At 44.6% G+C, this 23,958-nt stretch overlaps 1 protein-coding gene across 17 annotated transcripts in view; it reads right to left on the reverse strand.

Annotated features, from left to right (window-relative positions):
• The window catches only part of CCDC85A (coiled-coil domain containing 85A), a 179,958-nt gene extending 156,531 nt beyond the window's left edge, over positions 1-23,427 (reverse strand). For 7 of the 17 annotated variants that reach the window (XR_011426062.1, XR_011426063.1, XR_011426061.1 and 4 more), the window contains exons 1-2: positions 22,321-23,320; positions 14,442-15,403 (exon numbers count right to left, since the gene is read on the reverse strand). Coding sequence is in view for 8 of the 17 variants with exons in the window: in XM_070235492.1 (XP_070091593.1) it covers positions 14,442-15,403; positions 22,321-22,584 (1,226 nt within the window). In the remaining 9 variants the exon portion in view is untranslated. Of the gene's footprint in view, positions 1-14,441; positions 15,404-22,320 lie in introns of all 17 variants that reach the window. The other 10 variants (XR_011426064.1, XM_014731158.3, XR_011426065.1 and 7 more) reach the window with 7 other exon arrangements.
• Positions 23,428-23,958: the final 531 nt, after the last annotated feature.

Genomic DNA, 23,958 nt, shown 5'->3' on the forward strand with positions numbered 1-23,958 from the left:
GGTAAAGAAAGCCTGCTGCCTCCTGTCTGGGTTATAAACAGCGCATTTTTGAGATTCAATATGGGGTACGAAAGGAAATTCTGGCTGTTTCTGTACTTACGAGCGGATGCTGAAGACCACAAAGTGCCAAGAATTTACAATCAGATGAGAGGAAACACCTGAGACTAAGAGCCAAGGCTGCCAGCTCTCCTAATAATGTTCCCTTCTCCCCTGCATCCTTACATCACATGTACTAGGTGAGCCTGGAGGAGCAGAATGAGGTGGAAGCTTGAAAATATTATCATCTTGAAGCCTATAAAATCACTGTGAAAGTTTCTGTCTGAGTTAAGCTGGGCTCAAGACATTGCTTGACCCCATGGCAAGTGATTCACCATGTGCCCAGTAAATTCTAAGGTTCCACTCACCAAACCAGACTCTTCTTGATTTACATTAACCCAGGATTCCAGGAGCCACAACGGCACGAAAGGAAAGGATCCTGTGTTGCTCTAACATACACCACTGCTTCAAAATACTCTGCTACAGTGAAGCTATATCATCAGTGAGTTAAAGTTGCTGTTGCTAAAAGACCAGGCATATATTTGTGTGTGTGTGTGAGACAGAGAGAGAAAGAAGAGACCTACAACAAAACTGCATTTTACAGATGAAATTAGCAACTCTGTTTATTTTTCCTGAGCTAATAAAATTTAATATCTTGAATACTATAAGCTAGCTCTTAAATAAATAAATAATCTTCCTATAAGAACTCAGAATTGAGGTAGAAAATTACAGAAACCTAACACGCAAACTCAACCTTTTCGAATGGCAACCCAGTGACGTCACAATAAAGATCACATTTATCTAATCAAAACATTAAAATATAAATTCTGCCCAAATAGTTCCACAGTAAAGAAAGGGAAATAAATGGGAGGTTCCAACAGGAAAAAGCCATGTGCTGGCAGATTCGAGGATAAACATTAAGTTACGTTTCTCCAGAAAAGTTACTTCTTATTAATAAAAACATTAAAAATTATCAGCACCTCAGCAGCACCTGAAAAGCTTGGTTTCCATTACAGAATTTATATTTTGTTTCCTCTCCGGCCCCAGAAGGCATCACAAAATGAAGAACAGATGGTGGAGACTAAAGGAGAACTTGAAGGTGGAAGTTTTCAAGAATGCTCCAATTTAAACGTCTACCTCAGAAAAACAAAATCCCCACGCCTATACATTAACTCAATTGTTTGGTTTCATAACTTGTCTGTCATCACAGCTGAGACCAAGCACACACACTCAGTGACAAGAAGAATCAAGAAATGGTGCTATCTGGAACCACGTATTCACTGCTCCAGAAATCTGGCTGGTGTTTCCAAAATGTTTGCTTCTTTTGGTGTTTCTGGGTTAGACCAAAGGTTTTCAAACTTTGTAAAGTCACCTTTGTTCAAGTAAAAGCTTAAGCAAAAGTGTGAACAGGGAAACCAGTTGAGTACAGAGTTGCCCCAGTTGAAAGGCACCCGCGATGGCAGAGCCTGCCTACTTTCCCCTCCTCCCCGCACACCCCCTGCCCCAAGGAGGCCCCACAGTCCTGAGGAGTCAGTGGAGTGCAGTTTAAAAACCACCTGAGACTTAATATACAACACCACAGGCTAAAGTGAGGTCCAATACTAAAGTGGAAAAACATCAAAATGAATGAAATTTAAAGGCTAAATTAGGTTAATTTTACTATACTAGATCAACCAAAGGGTCAACAGGTTCCAGGATTATTTTTCTCCCTTTATTGTTTTAACAGAATTAGTTTATTGATTTTCACTCAGCAGTATATTTCTGCCTTCCGGGCAACCAAGCCATATTTTCCCCGAAACCTTATAATATCTTCATTACTGACTCAGAAGATATTAGTCAGAAGATGGATTTTCTTAACTGATGACCCCCATTGTAAAACTTCCCCACTAAAGAAGAACAGTAATTCAGCATAACCTTTGCTAGAAAAATAAAACAAAATAATGGAAGAGGATTAAATGATGGCATAAATCTGCGTATATAAAGCCCTCAAGCACTGATCCTTGTAAAACTTTTATTTCAGGAACCCTTAAAAAAAGGAATAAGAAAACAAACTATTAGAATTAAACTGCGTTATAAAATCCTAACAAGAGATTTTTTTTTTAATGCTAAGGAGCTGGCTTTCCTGGTCCACTTAGTTTAATCATAAGGTCTGAAGAATGGAGACCATTTTACATTCTTCCCTATATGAGAAATGAATGTCACCATTAGGAAACACTCTCAGATAGCATTTAACACCCCATGTAATCTAACCTCTATCTACTTTCCAAAATTATCTGCCACAACATAACAAAGTCCTCAGCACAGACCTACTCGCATCCTTATCATTCCTGTAATGCCATTTGCTCCTTTCCTCCTTGACGCCATCTCTCCCAGGCATCCTCACGTCTCCTGCCAGCCTATCCAAATCCAACCACTCCCCAGGACTCAACCACAAAACATACTCCTTTGAGCAGCCATCCCTGCCAGTGCAGCCCATGAGCCATCTCCTGGGCACCCATAGTTCATTCTGCTCTTAATCATACACCTTCACTGTTACTTCCCTCCACCCATGGCCATGTCAGACCACGAAGTCCTAGTATGAAGGGCCTGTGGCTCACTTTTCTGTTCTACCTCATATGGTTTCTATCACCAGGCTGCACCCACATGGAACATACAACAAATATTCGTTGAACAAATGTGTGTTTACACATGTATTATTCTCAATACTCTCAATTCACACATGGAACAGAGCAGAAATTTATACAAAGTGAAATAAGTAGTTTGGTTTTCTACTACTACCCATACCCATGAGTCTTTTACCAGCTCATGCTTCCCCTTACTGTCATTTATGTTTGTTTTACTATATTGTTTGTCTCAGGACACACTCTGATTAGCCTTTAATTTGTTATAATAAATCTCTATTATCCCTGACACTATTTAGAACTCATGGCTGCCTGATGAGTCAAGGCAAATGATTACAATGAAATTGCTATAGATTTTGTCCTTCGCTTCAGTTGCTACCCTCCCAATTTCACTGCAGAGCCTCACTGCAAACTCATTCAAGCTCCAGCTGTAAAGTAATAGGATTAAAGTGCCAAAGAAGAAGTGAATGTCTTACCTTCTGCCCAACAGTTCCAGCAAAAGAGACCAAAATGTGGTAAGAATGGACATAAAAGCACATGAAGGTCTGGTGCCACTGCCATGTCATTGGCTTACTCGCTTCCAAACTTTAGTCGATAAGCCATACTTTCCTATCTGGTGCAGGGATGGCAGAGAGACTTGAGAAAATCTAGTCTACCATGGAGTAGAAAGTGAATCCTTCACTCTGATTTTCCAGAGCACTATCCCACCAAGCCCCGTGGGAAAATAGGTAAGAGTCTAGACACAGAATGCACATGGGCAGCCCATTTGCAGTCTGACATCTGAGACCTGCCCAAACAAAAGTCTGACATCAACTGGACAAATTCCAAGTTAGCTCCACTATAGCCTCTTTAGCTCCCTGTTCACCCATAAGGTGTTCATACTCACCACTTCAAAGGGGACGGGGTCTATTCTGACATTGCTAGGTGAACTACTGCAACTCTGATAAGTTCCCTACAAGGCACAGCGGTGCAGAGGGGACTTAGCTCAATGGTTCTCAGGTCCTGCCACAAACAGTGAACTTTCCAACTAACCACAGAATCTCTCTCAGATAACGTCCTCACTGTTCCCTGCTAGGAGCCCAGGCCCAGCTGAACAACCTCTGGAGAAGTCCGGTGGGGTGGAAAGCAGGGAGAGGAGCCCCCATCCAAGCTGGTCAGTGCTCCACGCTATGAATCTCCTTTCTTCCTGTCCTGGTGAGAGGAGGGGAAGGAGCTGGAAGCCGTGCATGAGTTGTGATTCCTGGCTTCTGTCAGCAGCCCAGAAGCTGCCTAAGTGAAATTAACTTAACACTGGATTCTAAGTTTATCAGCATACAAACTTGTGTGAAACCAGATTTTCTACACTGCGTGGGATAACATGTTGGACACTAGAAATGCACTCTGTATAGTATTGTTGAATCTGAACCCTGGGCTATGTGTTGTTATTATTCCAAAAATTTTTAATAGAGATGTAGAGACGTATCAGTACAATGTTGCCAGCTGTTTCACTGAGGAGAAAGACTGCCTCTTAATAAATACATATTTTTTGTTTTTAAATGTTCAAATGATCTTTCATGAAATGATAGTATCAGTAGATGAAGACTGTTATTATTTTATGGTCCATATCTAACAAAAGGAAAAAGTTGGCAATCCCAGGTTTATTCTCAGGTTTTAAATATCTGTGAAATCCAAATTCTGGGACTACCGACTTAGAAAATCTCTACTCCAAGCCTCTTACCAGAGGGATAAGTTATTTTGCCCACAGAAGTTGATGGTGTGCTAAAGGTCACACAACAAGAAAGCAGCAAAGTCAATTCTACATACAACTCTGCAGGCGGGCAAGCGTGCCACGAGGCCCTTTGCAAAGTTAGTGCATCAGGCTATGTTTTTTAACTCCATGAAAAATTTAAATCACTTTTAAATGCTTTAAAATACATTTTAATAAACACTTTTATTCACAATTAAAAGAATTTGGCTGGAGGAGATTTATAAAATTGTTTTAAAGCTATAAATAAAGCTTAGATGCCATATGCCAATTTAAGGATGGGTATCTACATATCACTTTAACATATGGGTGAAATTCCAGATACCTACAAATGGAAAAATAACTAGATATGCTTTGTGAATAGGTCTAACAGTACCAGCCTAGCTCTCTTTTTTAAATGAATGCCTATTATATACATGGCTGTAGAGAATCTGGCAAGAAAAATGTTTCCATCAAAGGTTTATGTGCGAGGCCAATAAACCCCAAGGTGGGTAATTTTGAGATTGCAACAGGAAAAAGCAAAGAAAATCAATGGCAAAAACCACGTGGCATATAGTTTTAGGGTAAGAAGGCCTGAAGTATTGGTCTCCATTTAAGTGCTAAAAAGATAAAACTAAAAAAGCAATTTTCAGTCCTGTTCTTCCATGGATTTTGAAAAGCTTGGTTCTAAACTATTTCACATGAAAGTCACTATACTGGGGGAGCTATTCATGACAAACCACCTGGATAATGTTTATTTCTAGACCTCTAATTGATCATAATTGTAAATGTATTCTCTTCCAAAGTACCCTCATATGTAAAATAAACAGCTAAATTCAGCCAGTTCCCCCCATGGCTCCATAACCAGGACAACTCTGGTTGGTTCCTACAACAATCAAGAGACCTGCCCTGCCAATCAGCCTAAGACAGGCACCCTTTAACAGCGTGCACCGCCACAGACAGATCCTTTGAGATTCTTCATGGCATCCCCCTGACACCGGTTTTGTCTATTTTCATTCTCTCTTCCTTACTGTAAGTTGACTCTTACCCCACTTTCCGGTTAGTCACGTCTAATCCATCATCTGCAGATATGACTAATGACTTGTCTTTCAGGGTCTTATTATTCTGTTTGGGTGAATGGGTGATTTGGCACTTACTATCTAGGGAAAGAGAAGAGATGCCGAATTAATGAGCATGGTTAATTTGAATTCTCAAGAGTGGTTCAACAGACCAGGCTGCTTTGAACAGAAATCTGCAACTCAGATATTTTGACCTTTTAAATGCCACCAAAAGTGTAACATAACTGTACTTTACTTCTGCTTATAGTAGCATAAATCAGAATAACTGGCTTAATTAGTTTTGTTTGCAGTAAGCTGAGTTATTAAAAAACACAACTTCTTGAGAGCAGTTGGTGTTGCCATCTGGCCCATCCCTTTGCTCCTGGTCTCTTTCCCTGCTGTTTCTTGCCATCCAGAAGCTGACAGTTCTCCAGACACACAGCATTTTGGCTGTGAATAAAAGTGGATGCTTGAGGACAGGACTAAGGTCAGTCCATCTTCACAACAATATTCATCTAGAAGTAATGTGGTCTTGGGGTGAGGACAGTCCATGTAGGAGGAAAAAGGGTAGTAAGGCCGTTGGCCTCTTAGGCTAGGAGCAGGAAGACTCCTTCTACTAAGAATGCATTTCAGCAGCTGTCCATCCAGCACCCCACCTGGCGGAATCAGAGGTTCTCAGGCAACAGATCCAAGCTCACATCCTAGATTACCAGGTCTTCTCTGGTACCTCTCTAAGCCAGTCTATCAATGTTCACCTTGTCTCACTCTCATCATTGCAGGTGTCTGGTTTTCTGGAATTTCCAAAAGGAATAGTGGAAGAATGGTTCCTATTCCATTTGGGGCCTTAATTATTAACATTACCCCTAACTTCAAGTGGCCTCCAAGTCTGGAGGATTAAATATCTTCTTCATAAAACTGATTCAGTGCCCTGGGAGTCAGTTTTGATTCTAGTCCTCTACTAATTGGCAACTAGCCTTGGGCAATTCACTGAACTTCTCTGAAAGTCAGTTTTCTCATTCAGAAAATGGGAAGGTTGAACTGGATAAAATGTCGAGTACTTTCTTATAGCTCTATGTTCTATTATTCAGTGACTTCCTGAACCAAATACAAATATAGTGTCCTAATTTCTTTCTATTCTTTAGCATTAAAATCCATTATCAATTAACTGAATAACAAAATATATACACACATTTGTACATATATACACACAAATACTCACCACTAACTGGTTTTTTTTCCTACTGGTAAGAAAACACATGTCCCCAAATCCAATTCATACTTCTCTTTTTTAACAAACTAGCAATTATGGACACTCAAGAAGCTGTAGTCACACACAACGCCTAAGACCTCTCAATGATTGGAAGAAAGATGAGAAGACCTTTCAGTTTCCTTTAGAATCAAGACTAGAAGACAGAATTCCGAGTTTAATGTAACAGTTAATATACCTGACTAGAAAAGACAACTTACTCAAGAAGCACCAGAGAACACCTCCAAACTCCTGCTCATCAAAACTTAACCAAAACACTCTATCCCTCACACAGCAGTAGGCATGATGGTGCTATAAATATTTTTTTTGCGGATTTTAAAATGTAAGGATTTACATTCCTTTATGTAGTTGAAAATGAAAGTGGAAAAGGTATTTAAAACATTAAATATCTTCAAATCCAATGCATGTATGTTCTATTAAACATACATACAACACTAAATGCTGTGGGAGTGTATGTGTGGGTGTGTGCAGAGAAGGTAAATAATTAAAATAGTCTTTGAGCAATCATCAAACCCAACCTTTGTGCCTAACATATCCTGTGTCGTAGACAAGCCTACAGTAGGCCTACATAACTAAGGATGTGAAGACAAAAAAACTAATAACTATGATTCCTGAAGATTTCATTTCCATGGTAATTGGATGTGTGCCTAGTTTCAAACCAGGGCCAAGACCAAGTCCCAAGACTCTTTACACCTTTCCGTAATGAGTGAAGTACAGAAGCTCTAGAATACATAACTCTTTGTTACGTGAAAACTGTCAATGATTGTGACTGTGTGAATGACCCAGTAATTGCCTTTTATCTTGGGGAGGACAAACCAGTATTGCTTTTACAAGGATGATAATGCAACCTGCTGTTCCTCTGCCGTTTTATCTTTTCTAAACACCTCTCCTGCCTCTCCAACGAGTAAGGATCCTCCACCTCAGAAAGAGCAGCCACTTCTATATTGGAAACTCTTGAATGGCACTCTAACGAGGAGGCAATTTATGTCAGGAGCAGCAGTAATCTGAACCTCCTCAATCTTTTGCAGATTAGAGACTTATAAATTAGAGCTGAGATTTCATGTCTGTGTTCTCAAGTGTCCCATAGTCTACGCTTGATATTGAATCTCAAATTTCCTAGAACTCTTGAAAGCCAGCCCATTTCAGAATAGGAAACTATTCTTAATATTTCCCAGAATCAAATTCAAAATAAGTAATTTTCTCTCAAAGATGCACAATGCTAGCACTAAATATTATGTATTAAAGTACTGTGAAGGGCAAGAAGGGCAACTTGGTTGAGCCAAAGTACCCAGAAACCAATATTTCTGAACTCTTACAGTATTACAGAAATACCTTAATTCTCTGAAGCATAGTCAAGACCCAGAAAATAAGGAAACATGAACCTCGAAAAGCCAAAATACTTATAGATGCATGACACAGGGACCATGCACTAAAGCTCATGCATTTTACTCACAGAACGACACTTCAAGGCCATTTACTGACTCTAAACACAGTACTAATCAGCATGGTTATGCACTTTCCCACAGTATGACCAGCCATTAGCAACAGCAGAACTTAGAAACAACAGTGAGAAAATGAGTTAAAGTCAGACCAGCTGAGGGCAGCAAGGACTAATACTGACAGCATGCTGGTACCTGAAGTGACTGAAAATCTCTTATTTTAAAAGCAGATATTGAAAAGAAAAATAGCCATCTGGTAGCATTTAATATAGGCACTCACAGATGTAACAGTCCCTGAGGCCTCCAAGCATCAGAAGTTGCTAAAATTTGAGAAGTTTTAGAGCCTAAGGTCACAAATTTCAGTCTGGAAAACATATTCCATCTAACAGACACTGGTCCAGTGATGCTACACAAGTAAAACCTTCTCATTATTTTAAAAACTTGGGCAAAATCTGACTTCACACTCTTATTTCTGACCAATGGAGCTTGACTAAGATCCCTACACCAATGCCTCCAGAATAACCCACTATGAGTAAATGTATATCTTATAGCAAATCACCGTATTTGTACTCATTTGACACTTGTGAAAAGTTATCTGATGAAACGGAGTACTCACCATAACTTTTCACTTCCCCATGCTTTGTTCTAAATTATTTCAGCTAAAAAGATAAATGCATCACTAACTCAAGAATCATTTTTTCTATTATATCTTTCAAAAAGTTGCAATGAATCAAAAAACATACACACTTAATTGATTTCAATTGGGTCTAAAGGACACAACCATAATCAGCTGAAAGGGATTCTTGGTTGACTTCACAGCCGGACCTGGCTTATGTCACACATTTGAATATTTGTTTGACTAAAGAGAATCAATCAACCGAATGTTAGGCATGGTATAGGTACAATATTAAAGTTACTAAAATATATATATACACTCATAACACAAATTATAGATATAGATAATCTCCTTTGGAAAAAGATGAAAATGGTTCCCCAGATTTAAAGAATGTTTATTGCTCTGTGCTATTATTGCTAGTGGAGTTGGAAATCTTACATTCTCCTAGAAAATACCTTTCTAAGCCATTTAGGTTTACCAGTAACAGTTCAACTCTCAGATTACTTTGCAATTTCTTAAACTGTATTTCCAATATTAAGCTTTCTATGTCATTAAATCAAAATGTATTCTTACAAATGTATTATCAGAAATGCAATTTGTACACACAAGTACAGTACAATAATCAATTCTATTTTTCAAAACTTCTCAATTTGGTGTCCTACCAAAGTCTATATAAGGCGATCAGATTACCACATTGAAGCTTAAAGATCAAAAACTATTATCTAGTTCTTTAACCATGTATGTGTCAGTTCACACGATAGAAAATATACTGAGTTCCTCAGTGAAAATCAGTTCTAATCTATAACTGTAACTGTTGAAATTTTTCTCCCAGGAGACATTCAATTTCTTTTATCCAAATTCATTCATAAGCGATATTCTGATTCTTCCTAAGCAAAATAAAAGATTTATGGGAGCGATTATTCGGGCTATAGTGCATCCCTACTCAATTCACAGACAACCCTGCTTCAGAGAAACCCTGCTGGGCTCCTCCACACACAGCTTATCTTACCCCACGGAGACAAGGCCATTTTGTGTTATCAGCATTTTTTTCATTCACTCATTAATAACCTCAACAGAGAATAGGAGCAATCTTAAAACTCAGGGTAAAATCTATAAGCTGGGAGATTTGAAACGCAGTATTCTCTCGTGGGAAATACTCATTAGCACTGCAGGCACCGCATGATCGACATACGCCATTGGTGTCTACCGTAAATGGGTTAGGCACTCATGTGCTTCTTTTTCCATCTGGATGTGAAGCTTTCAAAAGTACTTTCAAATTGCTCATATGCCGGGGTCTCCCCAGATTAACCTAACAATCCCATCCACCAAAAACTCACATTTTCAACCCATACCCAAAGAAGTACTTTATCAGAGAGCTTGGTCTGGGGTTGAGAGGCGTCAAGTTTCACAATATGTGCCAGGGTCAGTCCACCTTAGTCCTGGAGCTCAGCAAAGGAAGGGAAGAAGTTAACTTTCTTCCTCCCAGGAAGCTTGGGTGCTTGAGAGCTTCACTCACACGAACCCATCTTATACACCACTCCCTCACCTAGAGCAATGGTTTTCGCTGGTCTGCTCATTAGAATCACCTGAGAAACTCTTTTTGCAACATTCCCAGTGCCAGACCAATTCAATTTGCATCTTAGTGTGGGCCTCAGACGCTGGTTATTTTTTCAAAGCTACCACAGTGATTTTAATCTGAAGCCAGATTGAAAAGCACTGCTCTAAAGCAGTGGTTTTGAATCAGGGGCAATTTTGCCCTCTCCCTACCCCCCTGGGAACATTTGGCAATATCTGGAGACATTTTTGTTACAGCTGGGGGTTGCTCATGGGTAGAGCCCAGGATGCTGCTAACCCTCCTAAAACACACAAGGCAACCCCTCATAACAAAGAATTATCTGGTCCCAAATGTGAACAGCGCCACTGTTGAGAAACCCTGCTCTAGAGAAAGAGCTGGTGGGAGAAACAGCCTGCTCTTCCTATCTTTAGAGATACTCTGACAAAATAAGAAAAGCAGCAAGAGGCAACTTTCAGGAGGAAGACTTATAACCCTGACACTCCATCCAGAAAGACCAAATGTAGTTCAAAGTGAATCTTGTCTAACACAAGTGAATAATTCCCTCATGTGTGCTCTCATTGGCTAGGGTGATGCTGAACGAGGGCATGAAGCTATTGTTCACTGGAACACACTCTAAAGCAAAGAAAATTAGACCCATCCAGATAAGTAAGAATTTTTTAGAAGAAAGATAAAATAAAGAATAATGTTTCTTCTATTTGTTCTTTCTCAGTTGCTGGTAACCAGCAATATGTGCCTCTAGAATTAAAATAAAACATTACTTTTTCATGTGGATTCATAATGTCCAATGGTAGACTATTTGTAAGGGCCTCTGATCATCAGAATCATCTTTGTCTGGAAGGTCAACAGCAAACAAAGCTATTGTTAGAAGAACCTGACTCATCCACGACATCCATGAGCTGGCCTAAAAACTTATCTGTTAAAAAGCAAAGATCTGCTAGCTGGTATCTGGAAGCAAAACCCCTTGGTTTCATCGTGGAAGGGAACACTTTCACCTAAGAAAGTTCGCCCCAATCTTGGATTTCAATGAAATCAGGCAAGTGAATCCTCCATTCTCAATAGTTGAGGCTGTCAGTTTGCGTATATTTCTAGCTAGAAGTGGCTATTCAATTAGTTAACTTACAAATCTGGAATATAGCTAGTAATTGAATAAACAGACAAATATCTTCGTGTTTAGATGTGATTAAGTGTTGAATCCACTTCCTCTTTGCAAATGTTACTCTCTACAAATTGAAAAGAAATAGTTGAATAACTCCTAACGAAGTAAGTTCCCTTCATGAGCATTTTGTTCAATTTAGAAGGTTTTTTTCTGTTTTGTCTCTGCTTTTGTTGTTTTTTAAGCAGCTACTAATTTAAACATGTTATACAGGCTTAGATATTTTGAGAGAGGCCAAATACCTAAAATTCATTTTTGCATTACAGTTGGAAATTAAGCCAACTGTTTTAACCAAAAGAAACTCTTGAACATCAAGTTCATCAACTACTTCATTCACTGACTTTGTAATTGAAAGCACAAGAAGATTTAAATATGCCCAAAGCAGTCATCCTTTTCACTGATGTTCCCTCAGCACGTATGTATGTGTGTGTGTGTTTGGAAGGAATGCATATCTTTGCAAGGAGGACAATATCCCGCCAATACAGATTTCATCTCCACTGCATTCTACCATAATGTAGACACACTTTCACTTGCTTTCACCTGCTTTTAGTTCATACAAAAACACACAAGTGCTCATCCAAAACACTCAAATCTCACACCAACTCCAAAAAGAATGACTGTGTAAATGACTCAGCAAATCTATAATTTGGGATTTACCTCCCTATTGGTTCCTATCAGTTTATAAGCCAATGATTCAACCAAAGTGTGTGGGGATTTAAAAATATGAAAAATCATGTCTTACCATCCATATCAAAAATTAATTTGTAACTGCAAGATAAATACAAGCTACCGATATCCAAGTTTACGAGCTGCTGATCCATAAACATCTCATTGTGCCATTTCATTTTCCAATTGATTACTGAAATAAAAACACAACGCAAATGTACTACAGATATACTTTGGTGAGATATCAACTGTCAGAAGATTTGTCACTTAAAAGAATGAGAAAACCTGAAGTAAACACAAGAAAGAATTATACTACAGTGTCATTCTAAATCATGCATCTATGTTACATCAAATTTTTAACTAAACAAAATTTTTAGATTTTAAAAAATATTTTGCCTGACCCACTATGTTTATCTGACTCCAGGCAATAATAAGCAACGATGTAATATCATCCTTATCTAGTGATATATCCTACTTTATGCAAGGTATTGCTTCAAAGTTGCACCTAAAATCTTTTCTTATAAGTTAAATGACACGTTGATTAAACTGGACAAGTTCTTTATTTAAAAGAGGGCTTTTGGAAAGAGAAGAATTGCTTTGTAAGCGGAGCACCTGCCCCTAAATCATTTGTTTTGGTTCAAGATACAAGTTTCTTTAAAATAGTGCAAACATTCCCTTCTGATGCTCATTAAAAAGTAATCAAGAAATGGAAAAGTCATTAACTTTACCTTCCCATTAACCCATTACCCACTGAAGACAAGCTCCATGGCCAATAACCCATCTCATAATAACACAACCAAAATATTTTTTAAATCCCTTTCATCTCTCGTGAAAACTGCACGGCCAAGGCTGCCTACAGCATTCAGGGCAGCATCTCTGCCTTTCCTGGAAAGAGTGAGGGAAGGTTCAAAAACGTGGCAAAAGCCCCAGTCAGTCAGGAGGCCTCAACACAACAGATGAACTGGCTTCTCCTGGCTTGAACCTTCCAACACAAACAACCAAGAAAACAGCAGCATCCCAGCTTTCCCACCTTTTCTTAGGGCCATTTGCGCTTAAAAGAACACTGGATGCATTGGAAGCCAACCTTCAGGAGTCAATTTTCGGCACTATGAGACAAGGATTAGGATGAAATGGAATCCAACAGGTAAATCCCTACGTACAATATTGAAAATTTACCCCTGTGTGTCACTGCTAAAATTGGCAGCCTCCACCACTGCTCACAGCTGACTGCAGGAAGACTCCGGAGTGGCTTTCACACAAAGCGAAAAACTAAGATATTTTGAATTTTAAAAACCCCACAGTTTACAAAACCAATCATTTTAGTTCTACTCAAGCATAGGTAACATAAAAGGATTGTGAGAGTTTTCTGGGGTTTTTTTTAAGAAATGATTTTTTTCTCTCTTGAGTTCAAAGTGGTTTCAGAACCAAGATGCAGAAAATTAAACCTCTTCCAAAAGGTTTAAAAGCTGGGGTTTAGAGCTGCCTCAGCAAATGCTGCGGATGTTACACTCTGGAAACCAAAGGAGCGTCCAAACACATCTGCACATTTTAAAGAGGAACATTTAAAGGGCCAGGAAAGATGTCTCGAGACGTACAAGAGCTTGCTATTCAGAATGTTGACGGAGTTTGGTGAGAGGGTTGGGTGGGTTTTGAGTGAGTAGGGAAGGGAATCATTTGATGCATTTTAGATGCAAAGAAGAGTCACAGATTCGTGCTAAAGCCCCCAACACAATGGAAAAAATCCTCAAGGTAAAGTAAGGCATATTTATAGGCATTCAGGAAACCCAACATCAAGCCTGTTTAGGGACACCATATTTTTTTTTCATGTTATTGTTTTTCACAATAAATATTCATTTCTTCCTGCACATGGTAAGCTGAAATCAAAAACCTGTTGGTCAACAGGTTCCACAAGTGCACCCCAGTAGAAACTGCACACAATTAGGAAAACGCTCAAGTTCAAGATGGAAGAATTTGAGAATGGTTCCATTTTTATCTTCAATACCCACAAATCTCACCCTGATTCCTCAGGGTTCCACGGAATTACTGTTCCCTTCCCTCCCCTAACCCCTCATTCCTAATCTTCTCCAGGCTTACTTGACTGATTAACTGTATAAACTAAACAAACCGAGGGGAAGAAACACGTCACGATTTGGAGGCAAATGTTTTCTCCTGCCCACCTCACCTCCCCAGCCAGCATCTGCACTTTCTAATCCGGCTGGAAAGCCCTTCATCATTCAGAACTATCTGAGCTGCCCCAGCCAAAGCAGTTCCCCAGCACATACTGACCCACCATTCATGCCACTGTAGACATTCCGGTGATGGGGTGACAGGTCCTCTTGCGCCTGCCTTCGCAGGGTACCCTCCCTGCTGCCTCCGCCGCTGCCTCCGCCTCCTCCGCCCCCGTGTTTGTGATCAGGGCTCCCTCCAAAATGCTGTTTGAGGTGCTCAGGGCTGGTGCCCCTGGCTCTGGGTAGATGCTCCAGGCTCCCACTCAGGGCATGTTTCTGAAGATGCTCGGGGCTCCCTCCACTGTGCCGGGTGTGTTCAGGGCTGCCCCCAGGCCTGTGCTTCTGGAAGTGTTCAGGGCTCCCGCTCAGCACGTGCTTGGGTAGCGTTTCAGGGCTGCTCCCTGGGTGCGGGTGCCTTTGCTGTTCAGGGCTGCCTTTGCCCAAGGGTTTGTGGTGCTCAGGGCTGGGTCCTTTGAGTGCTTTTGGGTGATCTGGGGTCCCAGAGGCCCTGGGTTTCTGTAGGTGCTCAGGGCTGGTGCTCCTGTGCTTGGAATGCTCCGGGCTGCCCTCGCCCCGGGGCTTCTGCAGGTGCTCGGGGCTGCCACTGCTGGCGTGGTGCTTGTGGTGGTCCGGGCTGTCGGTGCTGCCCGTGCTGGAGGTGCTGCTGCCGTCACCCACATCCCGCACATAGGGTGCTGTGCTGGCAGCGAGCTGGCACAGGCTGGCCTGGCTGTCGATGGAGCAGCGGCTGCCTGCACAGCCGGTGCCCTTCTCCTCATCCAGCAGCACACAGAGCTCCTTGAGCTCCATGTTCTCCTTCACCACCTCCTCCTGCTTCACCTCCAGCTCCTTCAGCTTCTGCAGGTATAAGGCCACTTCCTTGTGCATCACCCCAGCCGTGTAGCGGCCCAGTCTCTGCCACTCCCGGGACACCCTCTTGCCTTTCTGCCGGTCATCATCCAGGAAACAGCAGAGGTCCCTCAGTTCCTGGTTGTCCTCCTGGAGTTTCTGGTTGATATCCTGAAAAAATAGAGACACAACCATTCAAGGAAGGTACACATATGAGGTGTCACCAGGCTGACTTCCTGGGAAAGCGCCTGGAACTGGTGAATTCTCTGTGATGTTAGGGGAGGAGACGAGAGGAAGCTGAAGGTTTGTAGCTGTCCATAAAAATAAAAATAATAGGTACTGCTTATGCTCCCTGCCCAATGCTTTACCTGTATTATCTTATCTAATTTTCACCAAAACACTTAGGGAGATAAGGATTATTATCATTCTTTTACAGAAGGGGAAACTGGATCTGTCAAAGCTGCACTTGTCCAAGGTCATCCACTCAATACTTAGGGAACCGCCTGTTAATTAACAGGAAATCAGTAAAAACAAGGCTCCCCTACCCCACCTTCAAGGAAGAAAGATGGCTGCTAAGGCCTGGGAAATGCTCGAGAGCTCTGAGGCTACAGGCCTTTCATCAGCGCAAACAGCATTGCCTAGCTTTCCAGCCCATGGTGCAGGATGAGCAGCCCCAGTCCCCCCACAGGGAACAGCACAGTTGCTCTCTAGTGGTGTTTCAGTCCTGCACATCCCACCCCTACCTCCCATACCTCCTACACGTCTCCCAGGCATCTCACTCGGAACACAAGCAACGCTGAGCTCTTGTGTTCAAACTCCCCTCCCCAAAACGCACCTCTCAGCAAATGCCACCCCCCCCCACCCCCGTCCTGTTGCTCTTTATAAGAATCTACAGCTATGCTTGGCATCTCCTTCTCCCTCACCTTCCACTTCCTAACTAAACAAGTCTTCTGAGCTCTGCCTCTGAAATTTATCTCATCATTTCCAAGCTTAAAACCCTTAATAGAGTCCGGCTGCCCTTAGGATCAAGTGCAAAGTCCTTCAAGTCTCACAAGGCCCCCAATCCTCCAACCCAGCGTACTTCTCCAACATGAATGGTGATTCATTTGTCCATTCACAAATATTTCGTAAGCATCTATTATGTGCCAGGTACCAGTCCACGGATATATCAGTGGACACAGCAAAGACCTTGACATCCTATGGCTTTCATTCTGGTGGGAAAGATTAGCAAAAAGTATAGAACAATGTCATGTAGTGAAAAGTGGTGGGAAGCTAACTAAAGCAGGTTAAAGAATACTATTTTTTAAAAGAAGGCACCTCTTCAGAGAAGGAAAACATCTGAGCAAAGACCTGAGTGAAATGGAGAAGCATTTCCCTGAGTCAAATGAGGAAAATGACCCCAGGCAGAGAGAAGGGAAGCATAAAAGCCTGAGACCAACGTGGCTCAAGCTGTGGCGAGGCCAGCGTGCCTGCAGCACAATGAGCAAGGAGTGAGAGTCAGGAAAGGAGGTCTGAGAGGTGTCAGGGGCTAGGGAATGCTGGCCTTGTCAACCACGGGAAGGACATTGGATTGCTGGTGAGCTGAGGATAGAGGAGTGACATGATATTATTCATTTTGTAAAGAATCACCATAGTTCTGTATGGAAAATAGACTGGTTGTGGGAGTTGGGAGGGTGGACAGAAGAGGGAGACAGGATAAAGTGGAAGCCAGGAGACCGGCTAGGAGGCTGCCAGGCTGGTCCAGGCAGAGGGAGATGATGGTGGCTTGGACATATAACGGCAGGGGAGAAGATGACAATATCCCCTCCCCATCACACACTGAGCCCGACCAACGCTGGCCTTGTTTCAGGGCCCAATGGACAAGCCTTTCCCCTTTCACTTGGCATGCTTTCACCACCCTTCTACATAACCTTCAGGTCTCACTTGATGTCACTTCCCCATAGAAGCTGTCCCCGGCCACTACCCCCAATCTAAAGGAGGTCACCTTCTGTGCTCTATCATTCTTCCTTAGACTTCCCCTCAGTGGCACATATTACAATTTGTAATCACATATGGTTGTGTGGCTATTAGTCATGTCTCCATCCTTACTAGACTAGAGCATGAGAACAGAGACCCTGTCTACTCTGTTCACCTCTGTGTATCCAGAACACAGCACCCCCCGCTATGAAGACCTGAAACCAAGGAATTTTAACAATTGTCAAATCCCCATTTTTTTTCTCCATTCGCACATATAGTAAAGGGGCCAAGTGTTTTTTGAAGGACGGTGGCTTGTTGGGGGTGAAACAGGGGCAGCTACCTAAGATTTCCCCTGCTCTACAAAGCCTGAGAATCTCTGGTCTTGTGACTCTGTCATTCAACCCAGAACTTGAGGTACTTAGAGAGGGGATGTAATTCTCTCAGACTCAGATTGATTCCAACTCTTCCCCTGAAACTGACTAGCAAATAAACTATAAAACATCTGCGAGCCACACCCTGCACCTCCCAAAAGTCCTGAGGCCTAAGATGGCAGTGATTTTCAAGGCCTGAGGAGGAGGAGGAGGATCTGTGCAGCTTGGTTTCAACTCCAATTCTGACTCCCAGCATTACCAACAACTCTGTTTCCTTGTCTGTAAGGCCATCTCTTCCTTTTGCTTCTCTTTGCCACTTTCTGATGTCAGCCCTGGCCATTTCCAAAAGCTTCCCACCCAGCCCCCCTGCCTTGCTCCGCCCCATCCTCACCTTTCCTCGCCCACTCCAATCCAAGCCCCCTTTGGCCAGACTGATCTTCAGAACACTCCCTGCGTGTTATGTCTCTCCTGCATATCAACCCCTGTCACCTATGCTTTGCCAGGGAAAAGGAGTAACGCCTTTGGCCAGAACTGAAAGGCTTTCTCCTGCCTTCCCACCTTTAGCTCCCTCTATATCAGCTAATTGCAAACCCTGATTATGCCCAACTTTCCAACTAGAAAGTACTATCTTCTCCCCTACATGAACTTACCTAAGAGGAGAGATTCCTCAGAAGCCTCTCCCAGCACTAGGATAGCACTGGCGTGCAGCAGCGCCATGCATGAATGGATGAATGCATGAATGAGGTAAACCTCCCACTCACTGCCTAATGCCTATAAGACACATTAGCTGGAACACTCATTGGGCATCTTTTTTATTCTTTTCTATTGTAGATATCTTAGCTTCTGGGGGGCAGAGTCCGTTCTAATGTCTTTCTTTGCATACTCAACACACCCAGCAGGGTGTCTTGCATACAGTAAGCACTTAATATGTGTTTATGGACTGACCAACCCTTCAAAGCCCTAGGCCTGTGGCCAAAACAGCATACAACTCTAGCTGCCGGAAAGAACTTCTTAATGTTTTCAGCAAGTCCCCACTACGTTGGAGTCTACAGTAATAAAGGACTAAATTACCCCTTGACACTGATGCTTTAGGGGAAATCGGAAACTGTGGATATTCTGAGAAAACAATACTAATCAAAATTAATCTTTCTAAGCTTCAAAAATTATTCTACAATTAGTTTAATCCTGGCATTTCATAGAAAGTCCAAGTCATGTTCTTCTTCATTTAACTGAATTTCCATCTGAAAATACTTACCTGTGACTATACTACAACTACTCCTGATTTCTCCAGAACTGGAAAGTGAACAGAACTTGTGCTACCGAAGGCTTCAAGGAGTTAACGTGCTTTCTACACGGAGCGAAACGTTACTTCTCAGATTCCAGTTGGGGGGGAAGGGGCAGGTGTCGGCCCATTCGGTTTTCTTCATTACAGCTCCTTCTTCCTATTATTAGTTTTCTTGGTAATATTATTTACTCTCCAATTCTGAGCTATTTCCGTTGCCTTCTGGTGAACAGCTAAGCAACCAGCTTGACAATAACCTTGTGAGGCAGCTTCTTCAAATCTGCCACCTTGAGACTTGGGCTTTCTTTTTCAAAACACTAAGTGTCCTTTTAACACTACCACAGCCACCTGATGTAATCCATCTGTCTAAAGTGGACTTGTAAAAGATTAAAGCCACCTCACAGCATACCCCCCAAAATGTCATTCATGAGACTCTCAAGCACCGTACCTTTGGCCGGAGAAGAACTGTTTTATTTTTTCATCATTGCAGGGCGGGGAATTGGTGTGTTGGGGAGCCAGGAGGAAAATTAATATGCTGCAGATAACAAATCTACAGAGACTCAGTTCCCCCGAATCCAGCCCCTACCTCCCGAAATTCCTGGTCCGAGCAGCCTGAGTGTTGGCACACGCTCAGCAGTGCACAGCCATGGTTCTCTGGGCTCCACTCCCTACACCATCAGAACCCTAACCTGAATCTCCTTTCTCCACCCACTTCAGGACCACACATTCCGACCAGAGAATGTCAAGTAGCCCAAAGAAAAGATAGTCGGCCTATTTCGAACATTTTATATCTCTGTGACCTTGAGAAAGCTGTTTAACCTCACTGGGGCTTCTTGATCTACGTATCATTTAATTCTTATCAAATCTCATGTGGAATTAATATCCCCATTTAGCAGATGAGAAAACTGAGACTCAAAGAGGTTAACAGTTTACCCAAGCTACCCAACTGTAAGACTCCAAATCCTTTATCTTTCCACTGCCCCACACCACACTACCTCCTAAATGTTTACACACAAACAAGGCAGCCCGTGCTTGGAGTCACAGGCCCCCCAAAGAGAAAGAACTGATGCTCCCATCTCCCCATGTCTACAGCTGCAGTACCATCTAGTAGCTTTGAAAATATTTAGATGCAATTTCAAAGGCAGTTCACAGAAAGGGGAATAAAAAAGAAAAATGTCATGGGCTTAATTTACAGTCCTCAACTGAGAGTCCCAAACCATCAGAGGCAAAAAAAAAAAATCCCTTCCTTCCAGTTAAGCCAAAACAAAATAAATGTAGCTATCATTTATTCAGTCTTCCACTTCTAAGGATCACTACGGTGTCCAGGGAAGCGCTGAATCGAGACAATGAAGAGAAGGGAGAAGGCTGGCCTCTCAGCAGGCCTTCACCACAGCCCCCTCAGGGGTGGGCCAGGGGCCTTGGAGGTGCCACCCTGCAGCTGCCCCCAGATGAAGGGAAGGAGAAGTAGAGGCTGCCTCAGAAAGTACCCAGCCCCCACTATTTCTGAACTTGATAAGGACATGGACTGGAAAGTCTTTTAATGCCAGGTCATGAACCTAGACCACAAGGAGACTCTCCTAGGTGGAGTGTAAGCACCCTTAACTGGCCTAATAGGTATTTCTCTAAATGAAGCTACTAGAAGGAAGAGCAGGCCCCACACACACACACGCAATCCATGAAACCTGAAAGAACTTAAGTATTTCCGAAGTATGATGTCGATACGCCATACTATTAACATCTCTAGGAAACTGATTAATTAAAAACTTGTCCAAGACACATTATAGTTCAAACCATTGAAGACTAAATTGGAGGGTACTTTGGTCCAGCTGTGCCTAAGAAACCCACATCCAGGAGATGCACAGCTATATGTTTGCGCATCCTCTCCTGACGACCATAACTACCATTTTTTGCAGCCAAGTCCAGTGGTTAACCTCCCCCTACATTATCATAACTTACTGCCACACCCCCCTAGGAGATGCTTATTATCATTTGCATTTTATCGATGAGTAAAATGAGGCTGAGAAATTAATTATCCAAGCTCACCCTCCTGGCAAATGAGGATTCTAGATGCAAACCCACCTCTGAGATGATCTTCCCACTACACCAGCCTGCCTCTAATCCCCCAAGAGTCTGGTACTTAATAAAGACTCCGTTAGTAATGAATTAAGCCAAAAGAGAGAGTAAGCCTTGGGATTTTTCTGACTGCGGGATCTTCCTAACTGCACCCGTGCTAGGGAATACATGACAGCCAGTTGGGGCCTCGGGGGAGAGCCATCTCCACCTGGATTGGACCCAGCACCCAGGTGAGCATCTAGCGTTCTGCCCCTCCCACTCTTCTTTGCACCAGAATCCCAAAGGTGAAGCGCTGAGGCAATTAAGAAAGTGTCTACTGCCAGAGAAGTGGGGTGGGAGTGGAAAGGGGACAAGAACAGCCTGTGCCTGCGGGAATTCGCCCCCTGAGATCCCTGCAATGATTTCGTTCGTGTCTGGCTTCCTATAAACAAAGAAGAACAATGAGAGGAAGGAATACCAAGAGGCACCAGCGCAAGCGGTGAGAAGTTTGTGGTGCACGCAGGCAGGGCGGTTCCCGGCCCTGGTCTGCTACAGTCAGGCACACTGAGAGCTCTCCAAGGAGAAAAGAAAGTTGTGGGCGTTTGGGATTTTTGTTGTTTTTCTTTTTGCTTTTTTCTTTTCTTTTTCCTGATAGCAAAGAGGGCTGGAAATAAAGCATCACTGGCTGACACCTGGGGTACCCTTTAAAAAGCCTGCCTCTCCCATACTGAGTCCCTTTGCCCCCTCTCATGCTAGATGAAATTAAAATCAAACTGGGGGTGAATGGGAGGATCGGGTAACCCAGATGACGCCATCCGAACCTGGGGAGAAGGAAAGCAGAGGAGCAGGGAGAAAACGCCAAGGCAGACCTCAAGCTCCTGTGCACCGGGTAACATACACCAGCTCCAGGGTGGCGCCCCGTCAACCTGTCTCCCTAGCATTGGCGCCCTTTCCTCACTCTCTGCCTGTCGGTGAAGACGTGGCGCCAGAGCAGCCGTATCCCCAACGCCCTAGGGCAAAGATGCCTTGGACTTGCTCCCTTGCTCATCTTTTCCCTGGACTGGCTGTAACCCGGCTCCCCAAAGCACTGATTTTCCAGGCTCCCTAGGAAATTAAATGTTCCGCGTGCCCATTACCTCCCTCCCTATCTTTCAGCATCCTAACCGCCCGCTCCTCAGGCCCAGAGGACCTCGAGTGAGAGCTCCACGCTGGCGCGCCCCGTATGGGGAAGAGGAAGGGACCAAAGGAGTCCAAAGTTTAGAAAAGTTTCCAAAGGTCTGAGGATGGAAAACAGAAGACGCTGACCAGGAGAATGGGGAGGATCACCTGTTGATGGAGGGAAGGGAAGTTTGCCTGGCCCCACCTCCCCGGGGTGTCCCGCTCCCCGTCCCGACGGGCCGAGCCTCCCCACCCGGCCCAGCGCTCACCTTGAGCCCACGGATCTCGCCGAGATGCAGCTGCAGGCGGCGGTTCACCTCGCGGATGAGGTTGCTGTGGTCCAGCATCGCGCTCACCTTCTCGGCCTCGGCGCGCCGCAGACTGCGGATCAGCTCCTCCTTGCTCCACTGCAGCAGCTCCTCGTCCGACACTTTGGACAGGTCCTCCACGGCCGCGGCCGCGGACGGGCTGGCAGAGGCTGAAGGACAACTTTCCGCCGCCGCCGCTGCTGCGCTTCCAGCCGCCTTCGACATGGTATCCGCGTGGTGGCAGGTGCGAGTGGGTGGAAGAGGCAAAGCGACTCCCGAAGGCGCGGGCGCGGCGGGGCCGCCTCCGCCCACACCCCTGTGCGCTCGGCCGAGTCAGCTGCACCGCCCGGGGGCCGCTGGGTCGGGGCGGCAGGGGTCGCGCTGGGCGGCCATCCTACCTCGCCATCCCTGAGCGCGCGCCCGCGCACCCCCAGGGCCGGGCCGCCCCCAGCGCGCTGCTACCGAGGCGCGTCCCAACTCGGCGCAAGTCCATGGTGAGGGGTGCTGGGGATCGGCCGCCGCGGCTAGAGAACCTCGGGGACCAGCGGGGGCCCCGAGGGGGCCGCACCCCGGGTCCCCTGCCCTCTCCTCCGCCCTAATTCGAGACTGTCGCCCCCCCCCCCCACACTCCCGCACACACGCACTCACACGCGCGCACTTTCCTCCCCCTGGCCCAGCTGCAGCCCCCGGCTCCTCTCCTCTCCCAGCCCCGCGGCGCTGCCGAGGCTGCTCCAGCTGCTGCCCGAGGGCTCGGCGCGGCCGGTCGGCTGCGCTCCTCCTGCTACGTTCGCTGCGCCCGCCGCCGCTCCTATGCTGCTAAGGGAAGCCTTGCATTGCAGAGCCGACCCGAGGAGGGGTGGAGGCTGGTGGGTAAAGGCTGGACCGGCAGGAGGAGGGGCCTGGAGCCGGGGACACCGCAGCCGCTCGACCGCCTCCCGGTCTCCGAGGCGCGCTCCCCACTGTCCCGCCGGGGAAGGCCGGGGGCGCGGCTCCGTCGGCGCCGGGGCGCGGGCGGGGCGGGAGGGGGTGCAGGGCGGGAAGCTGTGGCCGCCCGGCTCTGGGAGGCTCGCGCGCGCCACCGTGTGGGGGAGGAAGCTCCCTCCTCCGCCCCCTGCACGCCTGGCTCGTTCCCAGGCAGGGGCAACAGCTGCCCACCCAAAAGAGAGACGAGTATCTAGAGGTATTGGGGCTCAGGAAAGATGCGTAGGAGGACCTGTCGGGCAACCGTCTGCTTGTACTTTAGAGAATGGAAGAAGAGGTCGTTGGGAAAAAGAAAAGGGGGGGAGGGGTTGGGAAAGGAACGTTTAAGAAAATCCCAGTGCTCCGAAAAGAGGGAAGACAGGCTTGAGGCGCGGCTCTTTAGGGACCCCCTACCCCCCGCCTAGGTCTTTGTCTTTTCTAAAAATCCACTACTTTGTGAAGAGGGTTCAGGGGAAGGTACTGGATCTTTTAAATTTTTATTTGAAAAATATCGAAGACTTTAGGGGAAAATAAAATACCTTCATCTCCTGCTTCCCGAGGTCTGGATTTTAAGGTCAGCACAGTCACCTCCCCTCTGAGCAAAGCGCGGCCCCTTAGGCAAACTAAAACGCCAGCCAA

The sequence above is a fragment of the Equus caballus genome, chromosome 15, assembly GCF_041296265.1.
Source record: "Equus caballus isolate H_3958 breed thoroughbred chromosome 15, TB-T2T, whole genome shotgun sequence".
Taxonomy (NCBI): domain Eukaryota; kingdom Metazoa; phylum Chordata; class Mammalia; order Perissodactyla; family Equidae; genus Equus; species Equus caballus.